The following is a 20,156-nucleotide window of genomic DNA, read 5'->3' on the forward strand; positions in this document are numbered from 1 at the left end:
TTATCAAAGCAATGAACTTCAATTTGGATGAATTGATAGATGTGAATTGATGTTACATTTGTCATATCTGCACGCATTGCAGTGATTATAAATATTTATATGCACACTGGGCTGAAACTGGAAACAGCAGTTGACGTGTACCCATAAAGTTCTCCTGCATTATTTAAGCGTTTTAATGGCAGTGGCTGCAGGCATTTCCTAAGCTTTCCCCGTCATAAACTATTTCTCAGATGTCTGTCCTGCTTTAAAATGAAGCTTGCATAAAATCAAAATAGACAGGGTACATGTTGGCATCACTTCTCAGAGAGTCAGAGTGTTCTAAGTGTATCGTCAAATGATTCATATCTGCCGAGAATTGTGTATTTTTAGCTGTCCCTGAGAGGTAATAGACATCAGCTTGAATTCACAAGGTAGCATACAACACAAACTATGTTATAATTATGTCTTTTATGGAATTGATCAAAGCAACAAATTGAGATTCCTTTAATGAAATGTTGCAGATGAAATGGAAACAGCAGAACATTTGCTGTTTGAATCCCACTCACAGTTTCTCCTGCCGGTGCCTAGCAACACTTTTACAGCAGAATACACAAAATTAGCAGGGTGTGCGTGACCATAGCCTCAAAGCCATCGCGCACTGGAGCTGAGCTCAAAAATTCCTTGAAACAAGATCAGCACACAATGTTAAAGGATTGCATACTAATATAAACACAATCTCTGTACTTGTTCAGAGATTCCTCTATGTGCAGACAATTTTGTGAGGGTTATACTAAATGAGCATCAGTAAAATCTGTGATATGAAGTTATAATCTGTGCAGAGAAGCAATAGAAAATAAGGAGCAAAGGAGTAACAACACTGAGCATTAATATACATTACATATAGTTAACTCATTACCAGATATCAAATCATTCTCAAACATCATCTCATATTGACATTGCAAAACTAAATGTATGGGAACGCTATATCCTAACTGGAAACAAGTTTATGAGGATCTGTCCATGGTGCTGAAATGTGTCACGAGGTCCCCAAAACTGGGCAAATCTAATTTTTGGGAAGTCATGTAAGACACTAATGTAACTTGCATTAATAATAACAATAAATACATTTGAGATTAAAATCTCATTGAGCCTAATCAACTAGTACCTTCATCGCACGACTATGTTTAGAAGTACCAAAATAAAATGCCTGTACGTTTCCAGCTGTCATTTTCCTTTAAGATGATGTAAGGCTCATCTCCCTAAGAATGGTCTCCCTCCCCCGTCTAAGCCTCTCTCTGCTCGTTGCATTCGTTCGCACTACGCTGGTGATGCTCTGGAGAGTCAGGATGCACAAACTTCCTAATGCACCCCCATTTCCTTCTGGAGAGATCCTTTTACTGAAATGATCGTTTAAGTGTTGGTTGGGTGCCAGGCGCATGTAGACAAACCGTTCACGCTGCTGGACAAGATTTCAAGTTACCGGAGCAGAAAGGGACTCCTCGGAAGTTGAAGCTGTCCCGGCTGGTGCAGTTCTTTCATTTTATTACTTATTTTAAGATTTAAGAGAAAGTGGGGGTAAATGAGCTACATGATTTAAATGTACTTATGGGTGAGAGCTCTTTGATTTTGTTTATTTTTTTTCATAATAGCGATGTTGGTTTGCGCATCATCATCGTGTGGTAAAAGACGCGTAATGGGACTTGGCATTTTGATATTTTTTGATGCGAAAACTAGGCAGGTTTCTAGATACACTGTACGCGCGACATCGCATGCGTGTTAAAGAACGGGCGGGTTATGTCTTTTTACTTTTCAGTCACTGAATCAAAAACTTTTGTAGATTGACATTGTCATTGACACCAAAATGGCACTGACTGAAAACTGCAGGACTTATCAATCGCCCAAGGACACTGGATGTGCCCAGAGTTGCTCTTCTGACGTGGTTGAGCTCAATGTAGGTGGACAGGTGTACTACACGCGCCATGCAACCCTGACCAGCGTGCCAAACTCATTGCTGGGAAAAATCTTCTCCAATAAAAAGGACATCTCCAACGACTTGGCACAGGACATCAAGGGACGCTACTTCGTCGACAGGGACGGGTTTCTTTTTCGATACGTCTTGGACTATCTGCGAGATAAGAGCGTCGTCCTGCCGGATTACTTTCCGGAGAAAGCGCGACTTAAAAGGGAAGCTGAGTTCTTCCAGCTGCCCGAGCTAGTGAAGATCCTGACAACAGATGAAATCGCCCATAGCGATTTCGACGATGCGTCTCAGGGAAGCGACCAGAGGCTGTACCCGACATCCTACCTGGACGCGCGCGATAGGCGCTATGGATTCATTACGGTGGGATACAAGAGCTCGTGCGCCTTCGGGCGGGACAACGATCCGAAAGCTCGAGGAGCGTATGTTCCCAAAATATTCATTTGCGGAAGGGTCGGTCTGGCTAAAGAAGTTTTTGACGACACGTTAAATGAAAGTAGGGATCCTAACAGGCCACTAGATCGATACACCTCTCAGTTTTACCTGAAGTTTCGCCACCTGGAGCGAGCGTTTGATATGCTCGCCGAGAGTGGCTTTCACATCGTCGCGTGCAATTCATCACTCACCGCATCCCCTTATAATAGAAATACGGATGATAGATGCTGGTCAAACAACACAGAGTATGTCTTCTATCGTAAGTGGCCTTAATTTAAACATTTATCATATTAGCTTAAATAATTATTAGACAGTTGATTTAAGATGGTTATAAACGGCATGTTTTAACAGGCAAAAAATGAGTGCCGATAGGGGGCGCAGCTCAATTTCTACATAATACTTCTCTTCTCTAATTGCTCAATTACCTAAATTTATTTCCTCGAAAAAATAAACTAGTATGTCTGACACGAGTAAATTGCACTACTCTCTCTAGCTGACAAATGTACATAAAGTATAACACAAGGGTTTGCATTCTGCCATAGCGGGATCATAGGAATCCAGACTTTTGAGCCAATGCAGATGTTGAGATTTCCCTCAAGTATAGATCTCAGGGAGATGAGCAGAGTGTGGTATGAATATTTCACTAATCTATCACAGTGATGGCCGTGTCATTCCCTTCCTCTCTCTCACCCTCCTACAGCTCGTTCTACACTTCATCTGGATATAGTTTTCCTCCTGTTCATTTGACTCGCCATTGTCTTAAATGAGAGAGATGCTGCAGCATATGGCCAATTAAAAATCACTTTGTTCTTAAAGCCAAAATTTGTCCCATTGGAAAACCTAAAAAGACTAGGCTCGCGGAACGAGGTAGCTTCTGGAGGACTGGCAGGAGATTTGGGGCCAAAGAACATATGGCTGCTTAATGATTTGTTCGCTGTCATCAGTATAATTACTGCAGCCTTTGGGCCCCTCCCATATCCTACACCCAATATGGAAACGTATGACACGTAAAGAGTATGTTATACTGCAATGTATTAGAATAGCATTTGATTGACAGGATCAAGTGTTTATCATTAAACTCAGAAATTATAAAGTATCCATAGAACGTTACAATTATGATCACAAAAAACTTATCTCGCATCATATAAAATATTACTGGAATTTGACCTCAGTGTTTCCTGATATGCCCGTTTCTTACACGGATCGATTTATATTTAAATATAACAGTAGTAATTCAATACCACTAGATGTAAAATCATCCAGGAAGCTAGCCTGATAATGTAACCACACAGTATTTTTAGCAAGCATTGTATTTTGTTTAATAATCTTGTGTAACAAGACATCCTGGTTCCGTGAGTTTGCTTGGTCCAGTTAGTCCCTGCCAGTAGATGCCATAACAATACAATTACACAACAGATCTGTGCAAGCAATTTATATGTATTACAGTTTGTTATATTATAATTGATCTTTAACCAGTGACCGATGTTCTTAAATGGACAGTTCACCCAAAGATGAGAATTCTTTCCTTTACTCACGCTCATGTCACTCCAAATCTGTAGGCTATTGGACTTTCTTCAGCAGAACAAAAGAAAATATTTTGAAGAATACAAGTTTTGAACAACAAATAATGACAGAAAATTTAAGTTTGCTTTAAAAGCAATTGTTTTAGCATTACTGCTTAGTTCTCATGAAGACAATCTGTGGCAAGGAGGTTTATAATACCTGAAGAAAGCCATTCATCGCCTTGAAGTATACAATTTACATGCATCATTCACATTGTTATGGGGCTGGGCTAATCAGTTCTATTTTGTCCCTTACTTCACAAAAAACATCATCACAATATGATAAAGTCATCAAATTTAGATGCCGTATCTATGTATCAATTTGTATTTTATTATGTCAGTTAAGTTCTAATTTTCGTTTACCCTGAACATTTTGGTTTAAAGCACGATAGGTAAATTTCTGATTTCTTCAGTTTGTAGCTTTTGAATCCCCTGGTGAACTGAGCCAGTTGCTTTTTCCAGGCCTCACTGCTTTCTCGTGTTGTTACCTCCCATCACCCACATGACACATTTACCAATATAGACGGCCCAAGAGATTGGTAATATATTATTTGTGGTCAAAGGGGCCTCACTTTCTTACTCTCTCTCTCTTTTACACTTCCATGCAGCTTCTCGCTCATTCTGTCTCTCACTCACATATTTTCTTTCTCGCTAACTCTCTTCTGTGCTTTTTTACTTCATCACTTCAACATGCCTTCTCAGTCCGTTCTTATAGTTGAAAAATGTGTTGCAGGTTGTCCTCGACATTTTTTTAATTATTTGTACCAACTGCTCATTTCTGTCTCTGCATTAATTAATAGTTGTGATTAATGGCCAAACATCTCGGCTACAGTGATTTCTGGTAAGCAGAACAAGAATTCTGATTCAAAAACATCTTGCACAGATTTCAACGCTGAACTCATTTACCGACTTTTCCCCTTATTTTTATTTATTCCAAGAAATCCATGGAGACCCTGAATTATGCACGTGTTGCAAAGCAACGTTTTAAATTCTAAACACATGTTGATGATGAATAGTCCAGAATATGTAAATTATGACATTTTTGCGTCTTCTCAAAGTTAACACCACAATCTATAAAACATTTGCCCTTTTATTATGCAGGCAGTTGTAAATTTCATTAAAAAAGTAAATGTTATTAATTTTTATGAGGAAAAGTTTTGAAGAAAAAGTTTCAGTAACAACCTCCATCCGTATCTCTCCTAATTCTATCTTTATTCTTTTGATTATTACGGACCAAAATAATTTAGCTAATCATTTACATCATAGGCCCACTTGAAGGCTTTCCAATTAAAAAGCTATCAGATGTGTCTAAGGTCACCTTCAGTGCTGCCTAAGAATGATGATAATTTAAGTATGACGTGTTGAGTCAGAGAGGAGGACCATCAAACAAAGCTGACGCTGCATGCATGATCACCTTTAAAATTCTTGTTTGTATTCAGTCTCACACTATATGATTTTGAATTTCATGTAACTCAACATCATGGCATGGCTTGTCACATTGCTTCGAATGCAACTGGAAAAAGTGTAGCTGTTAGTGACGGAATGAAGTGAGGTTCATTTTGTGTCTAAGGCCTACAGCACACTCTGAGTTTCCAAGCTGGCAACTAAACTTGTCAAAATACACCCTTGTTAAGAGAGAGAGAGAGAGAGAGAGAGAGAGAACCCTCCTAGAAAATATATGCAATTTCTATTATGCCTGCAAATGCAAGTGATTTACAGTCATTATCGAAATCAGTCCTGTCTGCACTTTGGGATGAGGCAAATCCAGACATTTCCCTTGTCAGTCCTATAATAAAGCCATTTGGCCCACCTGAGATGGAAAGCAAATAAGTGAAAGCAGTTCATTCCTCTTATCTGTTTATGTTTCTATTCTTCAGAAAACATTAACTTTAGGGCCTTAATGCTTTGCCTGCGTAAGACAAATCCTGCTGTGATAAACATTTATTTTCTCTCTTTTTTTACTCTAAGAGCAGCTTTTAATGGAATTTTTTTACAAATATAAACAAACATACAGCAAGAGATGCTGTGAAGATCTTTTGGTTAATTACTTTCATTTACCCCCAACAATTTATTTAGTTATTTCTTATTTACATAAGAGATGTTGTTCTTTTCAGTTGCTTTCATAAATATTACATATGAAAATAATAATACTCACTGCAGTGAATGTGATAGTTCCCCCTAAAATGAAAATTCTGTTGTCAATTACTAATTCTCAGATGGTTCCAAATCTGTAAAAAAAAAATTGTTCTGGTGAACACAAAGAAACATATTTGGAACAATCTGAGAGTGAGTAAATGATGACAGAATTTAAATCTTTTTGGTGGAGTATCCCTTTAAAAATACGTACCCTGTTTTACACAGGTTTGACAGACTTTAAATGCACAAATTGATCAGAATATTTGACCTGATCTGAAGTCGCGACGAATAATAAATATACAGTCTGTCTAAACAATGTTCGCACAAGGCAGGGTCTTAAAACATTTTCTTACATTTAATGATTGGTTGACCCTCCGTTGGCATCAATAACCTCCAACAAAGGTTTTCTATAATCAGTCAGGAGGAATTACTTTTACAAAACTTCAGCGATATGCTTGCTCTGTCTAGAATACATCTCTTTCTTGAGCATCTCAGTTCTGTTGAGGTCAAAAGTGGGCCAATGCTGAAGGCGTATTTTCTTCTGTCAAGGCCATTCTGCTGTTGATTTACTCCTGTGATTTGGGTCACTGTTCTGTTGCATCACCCAACTTCTGTTGAGCTTAAATTGCTAGACAGATGGCTTCACCTTCCCCTGAAAAACATCCTGATAAACTCTTAAATTCCTTTTCCAGTAGATAATCTACACTTCAGGCCTTAAGAAGCACTCTTTTTTTAGTCACCATGATGTCATTATAAACCAGTGCAACTCTCTTTCTTCAGCAAAACACAAAAGAAGATATTTTGATGAATGCTGGTAACCAAACAACATTGGACCTCGTTGACTTCCATTGTATCGACACAAAACCACAGAGAAATTTCTCAAAATATCTTATGGCAGTCATATACAGGTGTTGAATGACGTGACAGTAAATAAATAATGTTAGTCTACTTTATGTTAGAGTCTTTTAGTAGACATTTCAGTCTCTAGACTGCTGCTTTTCTTCAGCATCCCACAAAATCTTCTCTGTATCTGAACAGAGAGCACTTTAGCGATCACAAGGGCTTTGTCATCCTATTCTAGTGGTCTTATTACACCCCGTGAGCAGTTAAAGAGGGGTCATGACTACATTGAGATGATATATACTCTTCATTCCATCTGTCGGGCTCTTCTTTGCCCATGATGCACATGGCTGGCTTTAACAAAGGAAGGAGATTGTAGCTCATGTCAATATCACACAGGGGATGAAATTGTCACATTAAGGATAATCTTCCATGAGAAAGCATCTGGATAACAGTGTGAGACTTGTATTGGTTTGTTCTTGGATTATAACAATTAGTGCTTTATAATACAAAACTCGTCGAACCCTTCTGTCATCACGCATCATTTCATATCAGCTTGTCTGTGATTGGTTAGCTCTTTGCTTGAAGGGTATGACACAGTTTCTCACGTCTAGTATGGTAATTTGACACTAAAGTCTGTGGATTTTCAGGGTTTATACAAGTCCCATGTGGTAGCATCTGGAGTGCTTTGAATAAATATAGAAATATCACATACATACAGTACACTAGGCACACTCCTCAATATGTGAAATATATTCTCTATACTGTATTTAAAAAAAACACCAGCTTTAATAATCTCTAAAGAATCATCTTTGTGACTGATCCCCGCAAGGACAAAACTGGCCTATTTTGCTCATCAACAAGCAGATAAACATGACTTAACCGTAGGCAGTGCCATAGTGTGGTGTGTGGGGGTTTTACGGCTTTATTTAGATCATAATCCCACACTGACACACTGTTTTTACACAGACCTTTTATCACAAAGCCAATGTCCAAAAAGAGATTATACAGCAAACATGTGGAGTTGATTTGATGATTTTATACTGGGAAAGCTCGGATTGCCAGACCCGTAGCAGCGGCGTCAAAGTCATCCCACATTAACTGCTTTATCGTGCACAAGTTCTAACAGATTCGCAAATTAGGAATCTAAGAGATTCATTCCTCCTTTTTACTTCTCGAAGCAGACAGTGACCAAATACTTGCAGTGGGAATTGTATTTCTCTCTCAGTGAAATTGATGGTCGGCATTGTAGTGTACAAACTGAGGGGGAGACCCAGATGCGTGCGTGAACCCCGGCTTGGTGAAAATAGCTTCAAATCGAGAAATGCCTGCGGGGCTGTGGTGAGCGTGATTGGTAGACTTTCTTTGCATGTCAAAATAAAAGGCTTGAGTCATTTTTCAAGAGCTGGGAATGTTTATTCTTTCAATTTGCTGTTTGTAGATAGACCATAAATTTGGAGCCGGACGGTTATGGATCCTTTGCCGTATGGCCCGATGGAACTTTTTTGCTTAGTTAGGGGTGTCACAGTACACAAGAATAGACAATAACAGTCATTAAAATCCGTGATTATCAATATTGTGTTAATATCATAAGTTATTAACCACCTGTTTAAAATTTTGTCCTAAGAGTCAATGCTCACAAACTCTTTATTTCTGCCTGCCTACAGTCATGCTGTGTTCACACTCAAGTGAATTAAGCGATTAAATCTAAATTCATGTGAACTACAAACATAGTCAATGCCAGGAAGCAAAATAGATGCGAACTCGCGACGGGTGATGTGAATGACTTAAATCGGGCACAGCAATTAACGCAATTGTCAACTCGAGAAAGAAATGTGCGCGAATAGCTCATTGACACCTACTGTTTGACAGGTCCGTCGTGTTTTTTAAGCCATTCATTCAAAAATAACAAACTTTTCCTGCACGAAAAAAAGGGGGAGGAACACAATTTTTCATGTTTGGTGTAAACACAGCATTATATTAAGTGTTTTTATTCATTGACCAAAATAAACAAAAGGTTCATTTGACAGATTTTTTATTTGATAAACAGATGAACAGATATTACGATAACATTATGGACACAGCGATAATTGTGTTGTGAAAATCTGATACCCTGGCAGCCATACTTATGCATTCACACTGCCAGCTGTGTGTCGCCCGTCTCTTGCTATGAAGTTGAATAGAAGGCGTTCCTAGTTTTGGTTTCCATAGTAACAGTTATTAAACACTGCAGTAACTCATGAGGGAGAGAAGATTTGGGCTCCACTGCTTTAGTCCCATTGGTGGGTGCTTCCGAAAGTCATTTATTAATTCAAACACTTCAACTCAATTCAACTGAACTTTTTCTCCCCACTTCCTGCTGCCATCGGTCACTATTGCTCATGTCGCTGAAAGTTGCTAAACCACAGATTATTTGCTGCCTTACATTTCTAAGTGCGATCAACTTGACTTTACAAGTCCTTTCAACTTACTTTTTTAAGATTTGCCCAGTGTTCAGTTGATATAACTTAATAAATCATTTTAAATTGCTTAATTTATGCTCAAGATGAATTGATGTGAAGCCAAGTTGATTGTCTTAAGGTTGGGGGGGCTATTTCATGCATACTGACTTCTGTGCAATGTTAAACGTGCTGGCTTCTCATGCTTAAGATTGTCAATTTGTCAGAAATTTTGAAAAAATGCTGGATTTGCAGATCGTGTTAAACTCATAGATGGTCCCAGCCCTAAAAGAAGCCGCATTGTTATTAACCGCACATTGTAAGTGAAACTAAGTTGTTTGCAAACTTTGTTGGCAACCGGTGCATCATGTAAGCAACACAAACTTTGGGATAATGCTTGTGCTTTAGTTTTGCCCACTGCATGCCTCTAAGAGCTCTACTGTTTTCACAAATAATCGTAAAGCTGGATCTGTCTTACATAAATGTAATCAAACTAAATGCTCTTCGAAGATATATTAAGTATGCAATACCGCTCTATAGGTACAAAAGATTAAAGGTGCAGTTTGTAAAAACGGCCGCTAGAGGGCGCACGATCAAAACAACCACAATGCCGTAGCTTGATGACAATGTGAAGGAGCGTGGAATGATGGGATCTTTTGTCTTCAACTCAACCGCTGATGGCCATCAGTCAGACGGGAACAAGAAATCATGTTAGCAGATGAGGTAAAGTTTTATAATTGTTGCAAATAATTGTGGTCCATTAATACATAACGCTCGAAACAAGTTATTGGCTTGCTAGACGCTAGACACTACTTCCGCATTTGTCCAGGACACTGTTGTCATGCGGATTCTAAGTCAGCAAACGCGGTGACAAAGGGGAACTAGGATATGAAAACATTGACAGGCGACTGCACAGCCCTGTGTCACTGTTTAGAATGGCTATTTTCTATGTTTACAAGTAGTTGGAAACATTTTGTATAGTAATATTGAGATATTGTAAGTACTCAGCTGAACATAATATATAACACTAGCTTAGTGTTTTTTGATATTCTACTGCAAAATTGTTACAAACTCCACGTTTAATATGAGATTGGCAGAAGCGTGTGTTACCTCTGCTTTGAACATTTCAGGCAGCAAATAATTTCTTCACAGCGTACTATTGAAATGAATTAGATCATGTCGTTGGTGGTGTGAGCGGGACTTTATAGTTAGGTCTTTAAAAAATACAGGAAGAAGTGTTTTAAATCTTCAACTTTTGTTTGCTGACACTTTTGTTTCTCACTATAGTTTGCAACAGTTGAACATCTCTCCAACTTATAATGCCCATATACACAGGAAGCACTCATTATTGGTACCATCTCACTGCAGCTCACAAACAAAAATACATTATACATGCTGCCCATTTGATTCGCTCACATTAGCATCCCTTGCATAATGACGTTACAAGATTGAGTGCTGACATAAAAAATGCACACAAATGCGTCACGCTATTTTTAGGATTTGAAAAGGACTTCTGTCCAAGCTCCACTGTAGAGGAAAAACACATTACATAAAACCGACTGTTCAGAAGAACATAGTTCCGAAGCACTCCCAAGCATTTCGACACAATGCATTGTGGGTATACACCGCTTAGGTGGGTGGTTGCCCCCGTAATGAGCTCGTCTATGCTCGAACACGGTGCCAAATGCATCTCTCAAGCTGGTGTAATTCATAATGATGCACTCACATACTGTAACTGATTTAGCTCGGCAGACGAGCCCTGACCATAATGGGCTTGCAATATGATCCGGACAGCTCCATGCTGCTCTGTAGCCTGTTGGAGATCAGAAGACAACAGAGAACGACTGGATGAAGCCAAATGCAATCAATTTCTTGTCTGACAGATGCTGCAATAAACTTGTTGAGTATTATGGTAAACAGCACGAGATTAGCCTAATGTCTTGCTGACTAAAGCCATTTGATATTTACCTCCTACCGTAATAATGAAAAACCATTATTGAGGAATATACTGCTTTAAGGTCAAGTTTAAATAAACATGTTCGTCAATATAAACTTAACAGTTATAAAGTTTTTAAATGAATGTGTCGACTGAGGACATCCACAGGTTGAGGGACAGTTTTAATCTTGTTTATGATATGGTCGGTACTGAGATCTAATCCTGCGTTCTATCCATTTAAAACAAAATCTCTGAGCCTCTCCTTCAATAAAAAGCCTCTCCTTTGACCCACTATATGCTACACAAAAAGAAAAAGAGATGAGGAGAAGAGAAGAGAATGAAATTAAGATAGACAGAGAGGAAAGTGGGTACAACGGGAAAAGGAGAACCTGATTGAATTTTCACGCCGCAAAATGTTTTGCTGCTTCTGGTGTCAGATTCATGGTTTCCCATCAGAAAGCCACTAAACCTTTTTTTGGTTTGCCAGCTCAATGCAACCACTCTGCCTCCACTAAGGTTGTTATTACATTTGGTGGAAAGTAGTCGCAGCTCAGTTGAATGATTTGCTGTATGTGTCTGTTTAAATAATGGCTGGAATACACTACAAGACTTTTAAAATCTGAACAGATTGTTTTTAACTAGACATCAAACACTTGCAGACTTTTTGAAAGTTTCAGATAGAATCACACTAACTGAACAAATCGGCAGACAAGTCCAGACTCAAAAGCAAAAGTCTTGTAGTATATTTTAGCCTTAAGATGCATGGGGATGGTTCACACCTGGTGAACGTAATTACAAATGTGTTGTCATTAACCAATAGTCATATGTAAAAACTATCCCTCTATGAAGATGTCTCATAGGTGATAATTCTCTTTAAGAGTATGTCGGGAAAAGAGTAGAAATTCAATACACGAGAGAAAGGAACACAGATAACAGGAAGATGGAGATATCATGATCCCTGTGGAAAAAATGTCTGACTTATGTTATCGAACCTCTGTCAAGCTATGGGCTCTGATTTTTATGTTCTTAAAGCCACATTGGGAATTCATGATGGCTGAAATGAGAAAATTTTGATTATTATATATTGTAAAATGAGCTCGTTCTCACTCTCTCACACATACTGGTTTGATATGAATGTCAGGGTCATAATCTACTAAAATGCAGAGAACAAAATAAAAATATATGTTTTCAAATAGAACAGGGAACTGTGTTTTCTACCATGATATGACAATTTACCACATGTTTCATACAAATTCTCATTAATTTAAAGCAAGAAAAAAGTTCATTACTGTATTATTACATCCCAAATGTAAGTTTTCATCCAAGTTTGAGACATTATTGTAAATTATGATTTTCACTTGTTCAATAATAAATAATAAAGCGCTGAAAATCATCTTGTCTGTACAGAGCAATTAGTATAGTAATGGAAGTACAATGTTCTTTAACATAACAATTACATATATGTTATGTTTGCATCACCCTCTAAAGAATTTATTTTAATCACTTATCATGGATAAAAATATGCTTACTTTTCTGCATTTTGTAAAACAATGGCTTTGTTTACTTTTGATAATTTTGTGGTGAAATATGACTTGGGACAATTTTATGGGTTTCATCTGGATGCTGCTTTGAAGTAGTGATAGTGACATTTAAAAAGTTCAGTAACCTAAAAAAGGGATGTCAGAGATTTTCACGACCTCAAGGAGAACCATGGGCTCTCGGACAGGTAATGCATGGGGGCCGAAACAGCTCGTGCCAGGAAACAGAATAGATTGAAGTTGGTTTGTGGTCTGTGAAGGTGACAGTTTGAAGAACTACAAAAAATTGCTTACCAGATATTTACTCACATTTGTTATCCATCAATGGCTAATACAACAATGCTTGGAAATGTTTGTGTAGTCATATTTTTAGTTTTGATGTGAACACATGTCCATTAGATAACAAAGGCGCTTGATGTGCACTTTTGTCTATTTGAGACAAGGACTCAGACCTTTGTGGTTTTAGCAAAGATCATTTTTCAAAACACAAAACAGATCAATACATATGGTTCAAACAGCGATTTAAATGTGGATTCTTTATGTCTTTGATAAGGTCAAATTGAAAAGGTCACAATGTTCAATGTCAAGCTGCCAGCTAGCAGTCGTACATATTAATGTGATTTACTGTGCAATTGTCATGATCCATTTTTACCAAGTTTGTGAGTTTGGTTTGCGTTTGAATAAATGGTGCATGTTAAATGGGTACTTTCAAAGGAAATCTTGAGTTGATTTCAGGCAAATTTGAGCTCAGTTTTTGATATTGTTGAGATCTCTTCTGAAACTTGAGTGGAGACACATGTGGCAGTTCTGAGATGCAGGAGGCAACTAGGACTGTCACAACATCAGATTTTCAATACATGATTATCATAGCCAAAATAATTCACAATAATGCTTTCCTATGAAAATCAAATAAGTAAAAATAATCTTTATTTTTGTTTATTTTCTATGAAATAAAAAAGGCAGAGAGTGAGAATTCGAACCAATGTGGCTCTTAAGGCAAAATGTTAATGGGCTCATATGACACGGCTAAAATGAATATTACAGTTTGTTTAAGATGTAATGCAATGTATAAACACGATTTAAGGTTCGTTCCACATACCGTGCATGATTGTATCTACTCTTTTCCCCGCTTCTCTGAAAAGCGTGAATTTTTTACAAAGCTCATCGCTCTAAAATGCTATGATTGGCCAGTTAATCAGTGCGTAGTGATTTGTTAAATATTGCGAGCGTGTGACGTCAAATGTAAAGCCTCTTACCATATTTGGAACAACAGGTTCCAAAGCAATTGTACTGACAGGTATGCCCACCTTACTTGCGTATACATTTGGGCAGTCTTAGTCAAATCATACCACAAACTGACAGAGAGTTTTGGTTACATGAGGCGTTTTAGTGAGTGTATTTAATTTGATCCCACTAAAAAAGATTCTCTGACACAAAGTGTCTTTGGGTTGCTATGATATTGTTTTATATAAAACATAGTTTTGTAGCAAATGACATCAAATGAAAATGTGTTTAGATATTTTCAAAAGATTTTTCTGGGATGTTGTTACAAATGTCTCAATGGATTTACATTTAAGATTCACATTTCCTGCAATTGTCAATATGAAAAGTATTTGAACCGTTAAAAAGCTTGCATTTGGTCTTTGACTCATAAATCAAGAATCAGAGTATGAATCTCAATAGTTGTGACTAACAAATGAAAGCTTACAGCCGCAATGCATGCTGGGAGTCATTGATGAGTTTTGTGCTTTGATGATACCCAGAATGCATTGCGTTAATCTTAAGTGTTTTTTTTCTGTTGTCACCATTGTTGAGACAAACTGTTATATTCTTGATGTCTGCTAGAACATTTATCATGTATTAGATTTGCCGTTGAAGATATTCAGTATATTATTTTATCTCATAAAATATCATAGATGTGGACAACAAATAACATTAAAGCACTACTTAAACTCTCAAACATGTACTTCCTCTCCAATCTAAAGAGGTTAATGCATTAGCTTTTTCTGAACTTTTTACCCTGCTGTTTCGGTGTCTGTCTCCCCACACAGATATCAAAACTGGGCAAAGACTTCTTCCCATGGAAAGAAAAGGGTCAAGACCACAACTAAAGCAAACACTCATCACCATAATGGTGACTCACAAAACCATCGACATGTAAACTTGTGTTCATTTTCAATTAGAACTTTTGTAGACGTGCAACAGAAATAAAGTGACAGTGGTGTCTGTAAGTGAAGGTGATAAAAGTGTTTGTGGCGTTGAAAAAAAACTTGTGAAAACTTTGGAATTTCACTGTTCATTTCCCAGAGAATTTGACAATGTTTTCCGTATTTTCTCTGTGAAAACTACAGAATTTCAGCATTTACGGCATTTTTTACAGGTTTTTTCCGTAAAAACAATGGAATTTTTTAGGTTAATTTTACAGACAATTTTACAGTGTTTCTCCGTATTTTTTACGGACACTGCCTGATAACAGGTTTTTGTGTGAAAACAACAGTATTTTACTGTTAATTTGTACTCGATGATGAATCTGCCGAGTTTCAGTAAACTGCATGTTTAATTTATCCGCCGCACACATACTGCACAAAATAGATGCTGAGAAAACGACCTTCTCCAACGTATTGAAAGCTGTGCACCTTTTGTGGACGCTAGATAAAGTGCCAACGTCACAAAATTGTAACCGGTATGTTCGCGGCAGTGTGTGACACTGGACCTGAATGGCAGGATCGGTGGCGTTAATGTTCACATCATGCCAGGTCGCCAAAAATAAAACAGGTAGTTGCAGTGTGTGACGTCCTATGTAACAAGCTAACGTTTACTAGCTTAGAAAGTTTTAATCGCTAACATAGCAGATTCATAGAAAAATTACGGTGGCCGCTAGGTGTCACTGCGCTGCAACAGAAGAAAACACATGCAAACACAAAAAAACACAAGCAAATTAGTTTGACGACACATGCCCTGCAAATACTCGAAACACAAATAAACACAGAAACGCGCTGCATATACTCGCAACACAAACAAACACAGAAACGCGCTGCAAATTCTCGCAACACAAACAAACACAGAAACACGCTGCAAACTGCACAGACGACAACATAAGTGTTTCCGGGGGTACGCAAAAACTGATGCACCTGATTGGGACGCGCTTCACTTTGACTGTTCAAATTCGTTAGTGGAGTTGTCAGCCACGTTGAAGGTAGTTGCTTTATAACTTTATTTTAACTTTCTTAACGTACGTCCGTAGGATATTAATAGCCTGTCGATTTGAACAGTTTAACAAAAACGATGAGACGTAGTAACTGCTCGACTTACTTAAACAAGTGTCACTATAAAAAGTTTAAAGGTTTAAAAAAATGATTAAAAACGTATTCTAGTCGACATAGTCAATGTGGCTGACAACTCCACTAACGAATTCGAACAGTCAAAATGAAGCGCGTCCCAATCAGGTGCATCAGTTTTTGGGGTCCCCCGGAAACACTTCCGTTGTCGTCCGTGCAGTTTGTGTTTGCATGTGTTTTCTTCTGTTGCAGCGCAGTGACACCTAGCGGCCACGGTAAAAAATACATCGGTAATCAGCATTGTTTGCAACAACTAATTTATTAATGAATCAGCATCAACTACATCAAAGAGAATCACTTAATTTAAAGTGAATAAAATATCCTGCTTACTGGAGTTAAACAACCACTGATGAACTGGGCCGCAGTTTAATTGATTTGGGGGTGACGTGTCCCCTCCGTCCCCCCCCGGGAATTACGCCCATGTTATGGTGACTTCTTATTGTTCGTGTTTTCTTTAGCGATTCTGTTTTTTAATTTAATTTAATAATTCTCATGAATGACTCACTATCTGAATTCACATGAAATCACATGATTTATTTGATATGTTCCACTAAATACAGGGTTACAACCACCAGTCAGTGTATGACATCACAGTATCTCAAGAGTGAATAACAGCATTCCTCAAAATGCTGTGTAAAAATGTTCCACCAATATTGCATTGCAGTTTACAGTTTGACCCTGTATGTCAGTAATACAGCAGAATACTATAGAATTTCACCGTAAATTTACATCAAAGTTTAAAGGTGTAGTTAATAATATGATTTTTGTCAACACAGGTTTATTGCGACACTCCTTGAGGCAACCTTCTCAAACGTTTCCATGTTGGAGACACACTTTCATCTGCTCTTCTTTCTTATTGGTTAGAAGGTGGCACAAGTATTGACTGGGTAAAATGAGAAACATCCATATTATTGGAAGAGCATTCATATTATTGAGCTACAGTAATATAAGAGGAAATGGGGGATATATTTGTTCAACTCAACTCGTTCACCTTGTTATCAGGTTGCATCCTTCTTTTCAGCTTCTCACGATGAAACTGATTCCACTGCAATATGAAACCCCTCAAAATCGTGAATGACTTCCTCACTGACTTACAGTTTGTCTTTTATGAACTACTGTTGTCAGTCTATGCAGCTCAGCAGTTTTTGTATGAATATATGTGATAATGTGATTTTGTGTTTAAAGGTGGTCCATCCGTGTGGTCTTCTTCTCACTGCGACTGCTGCTGCAAGAGTCACAAGAGTGAACATGAGGGCGAAAGCGGTACGTCCCTCAACGAGCTCTCAACTTCCTGTTCCGAGACCCAATCGGAAGCCAGCTCCCCCCAGGAGACAGTTATCGTTCGTCCAGTCACTCGCCAGCCCAACATCCAGACTTTGGACCGTCTGGTGAAAAAGGGACCAACCCCGATTCCCAGGAGAACTGACCTGCTTCGCGTCCGAAACACCGGACCACGAGACGTCATGGCGGGGAAGAGGAAACCGGCCAAAGAGAAGCTCACGCCGGAGCAGGAGCTAGAGAACTGCATCCAGGAGTTTAGACGGATTAAAATTCCTGAGCGCTTTCCGGAGAGGAAGTACATTTGGCAGTCAGAGCTCCTGAAGAAATATCAGCTCTGAAATCTTTTCCTGCAGACTCACTGAGCCTATTAGGGCGACATAACAAAGCCTTGGCACATAAGATGACTTTATAATTCTTCTAGTTCTCTGGCTTAATTGGGTTGTCGGTGTAATCATCCAACAGGAAGCACAAATCATTCGGTGAACCTTAAGTGACTCCTGAAGGGACCGGTTCTGTTTTGCCACAAAGCACAATGGCATCAAGCTCTAAACCAATTTCACAGTGTCTACACAAAGCAAACCTCTCAATTAGATTGTTTATAAATATACTGTATACAAAATATTCACAATAGCAAATTACCAGTAAATGCCCAGAGTTGGCACAAGCACAGCACTTTTGTATAATATCCAAACTGTGTATGCAACACTCTGCACATACAAGATTCCAGTGTTAACGTATATTGCATCCTCATTGGTCAGTATCGGACAATATTAACACAAAAATACCCTTTAAAGGACGGTAAACAGACGACAATGCATGTTCTTGAACTCATATAAATCAATGAGCTCCATTTAATTAATGGTGTGATCTACATTATTCACCAAACGTTATTCACAAATCTGAAACACATCACAGAGAATGGGACTGAAATATTAGCTTGTTTGTTTATCCTTTGTGAACATTTTTGCTGAGTCCGTTGTTCTGCCTGTTGTGGATAGTTTTTTTGTTGAATGTGCAATGAGTCATTAAATGAGTGGAGTTTAAAATACCGTTTGCTCATCCTAGTGGTTATAATCCAGACACATCACAAAGCGCACTTTCGCATTAGAACCGGCTTGGCATTTAAACAGGCTGGTTGTTTCTTGTTTGTGTCAAATGAGTAAATATACGTATGCAAATCGGATAGAAGATGTGAGAAAATAAATGGTCTCCTCTTAAACAATGTTTCATGTGACCGTATATATATACACAAACCTTCTCTATTTACAGATTATTATCTTTGCTGAATCTAATTCTCAACCGTGAAACAAATCTCTTTCCCACACTGCTTTAAATTTTTGGTCGATTTTAGATGCAAGATGGTGTAAATCTGCTGTCTGTTGCCTGATACATTAGTTTTGCCTGTGTCTGTGAAAGAAATTTGTTGATGAATATCAGCAGGAACGTTTTTAATAGATTATTTTTAGCTGTTAAATTCTGCAGCATTGCTGGGATTCAGAAGTTCCTTTGGGAATGCAGGAGACGCTGAGATGTAGTTCGTTTGATAGACATGCATATATCGATAGTACGGAAAAATCACAACTCTGGGAGGTGGAGATATTTTACTTAAAAAAGTGATGCTTTGCATTTAAAATGTTAGACAATCTGACATTGGAGATCCTTGTTTTTAGAAGAAATTTGTGTATATTCTAACAAATGTTATTTCATCTGATGTTTTCCTCGTCATTTACCAAATGATTTGTTTATGGGACATTTCAAGTCTACTTCTGCATAATTTCATGCTCAGCCACCCTCGATTCAAGCCCGGCATGCATACTAATGCTAACTAACTTTCAGAGCCTTTAATTGATTTTGGCATTAAAGTCACTGTTATCATCATCCTCTTTTTGATGCAGCTTCTGTTATGTCTGCTTGTACTTATTCTCTCAAACCGAAATGCCCCTCTATCCATTCCCTGCGTCTATAATATACTCTCAAACAGATCGATATATAGAGCATAGGAAGGATCCAGAATTTGGTCTGTGTTCTAACATACTATTCTCTTTGAGAATCAATAGCAGCAGCTCTTAAAGAAAGTTCAGAATGAATAACTTACGCTATAGTCAGGTAAGAAGAAGACCAGTAGCTCTCAAACTAAATCTGAATCAACCCTCATTTGCATTTATCATACAGAAGTAGAGAAACGCTGAAAAGCAATTACTCTGTAAACAGATTTAGTACTTTTGAACTATTAGAATAAATATATCGTATTGATAACAATTGTCTCCCCGTGCCTCGGGGGTTTCCTCCGGGTACTCCGGTTTCCTCCCCTGGTCCAAAGACATGCATTGTAGGTTGATTGGCATCTCTGGAAAATTGTCCGTAGGGTGTGAGTGCGTAAGTGAATCAGTGAGTGTCTGTACCCTGCGATGGGTTGGCACTCCATCCAGGGTGTATCCTGCCTCGATGCCCGATGACTCCTGAGATAGGCGCAGGCTCCCCGTGACCCGAGGTAGTTCGGATAAGCGGTAGAATATGGAATGGAATGGATAACAATTGTGATGTTAGTAGTTGTAAATATTGATATTGTGTAAATACTGATAATATCATAAATAATTTAGCACCTATATCTGGTTTTCATCACTTTTCATGAGCAGACTGGGCCTTATGCTTTTCACACTGTTTTATGGTGAAGTACTTTGCACTCTATAGTGTT

General features: G+C 38.2%; 1 protein-coding gene across 1 annotated transcript; it reads left to right on the top strand.

The window, feature by feature from the left end:
• The first annotated feature begins 1,771 nt into the window (after positions 1-1,771).
• kctd16a (potassium channel tetramerization domain containing 16a) lies at positions 1,772-18,673 on the top strand. Its single transcript, XM_056769916.1, has 2 exons — positions 1,772-2,651; positions 17,366-18,673. Exons 1-2 carry the CDS (start codon positions 1,841-1,843, stop codon positions 17,797-17,799), a joined length of 1,245 nt encoding a protein of 414 aa, XP_056625894.1. The 5' UTR covers positions 1,772-1,840; the 3' UTR covers positions 17,800-18,673.
• Positions 18,674-20,156: the final 1,483 nt, after the last annotated feature.

Source organism: Triplophysa dalaica, chromosome 16 (assembly GCF_015846415.1).
Source record: "Triplophysa dalaica isolate WHDGS20190420 chromosome 16, ASM1584641v1, whole genome shotgun sequence".
NCBI classification, from domain to species: domain Eukaryota; kingdom Metazoa; phylum Chordata; class Actinopteri; order Cypriniformes; family Nemacheilidae; genus Triplophysa; species Triplophysa dalaica.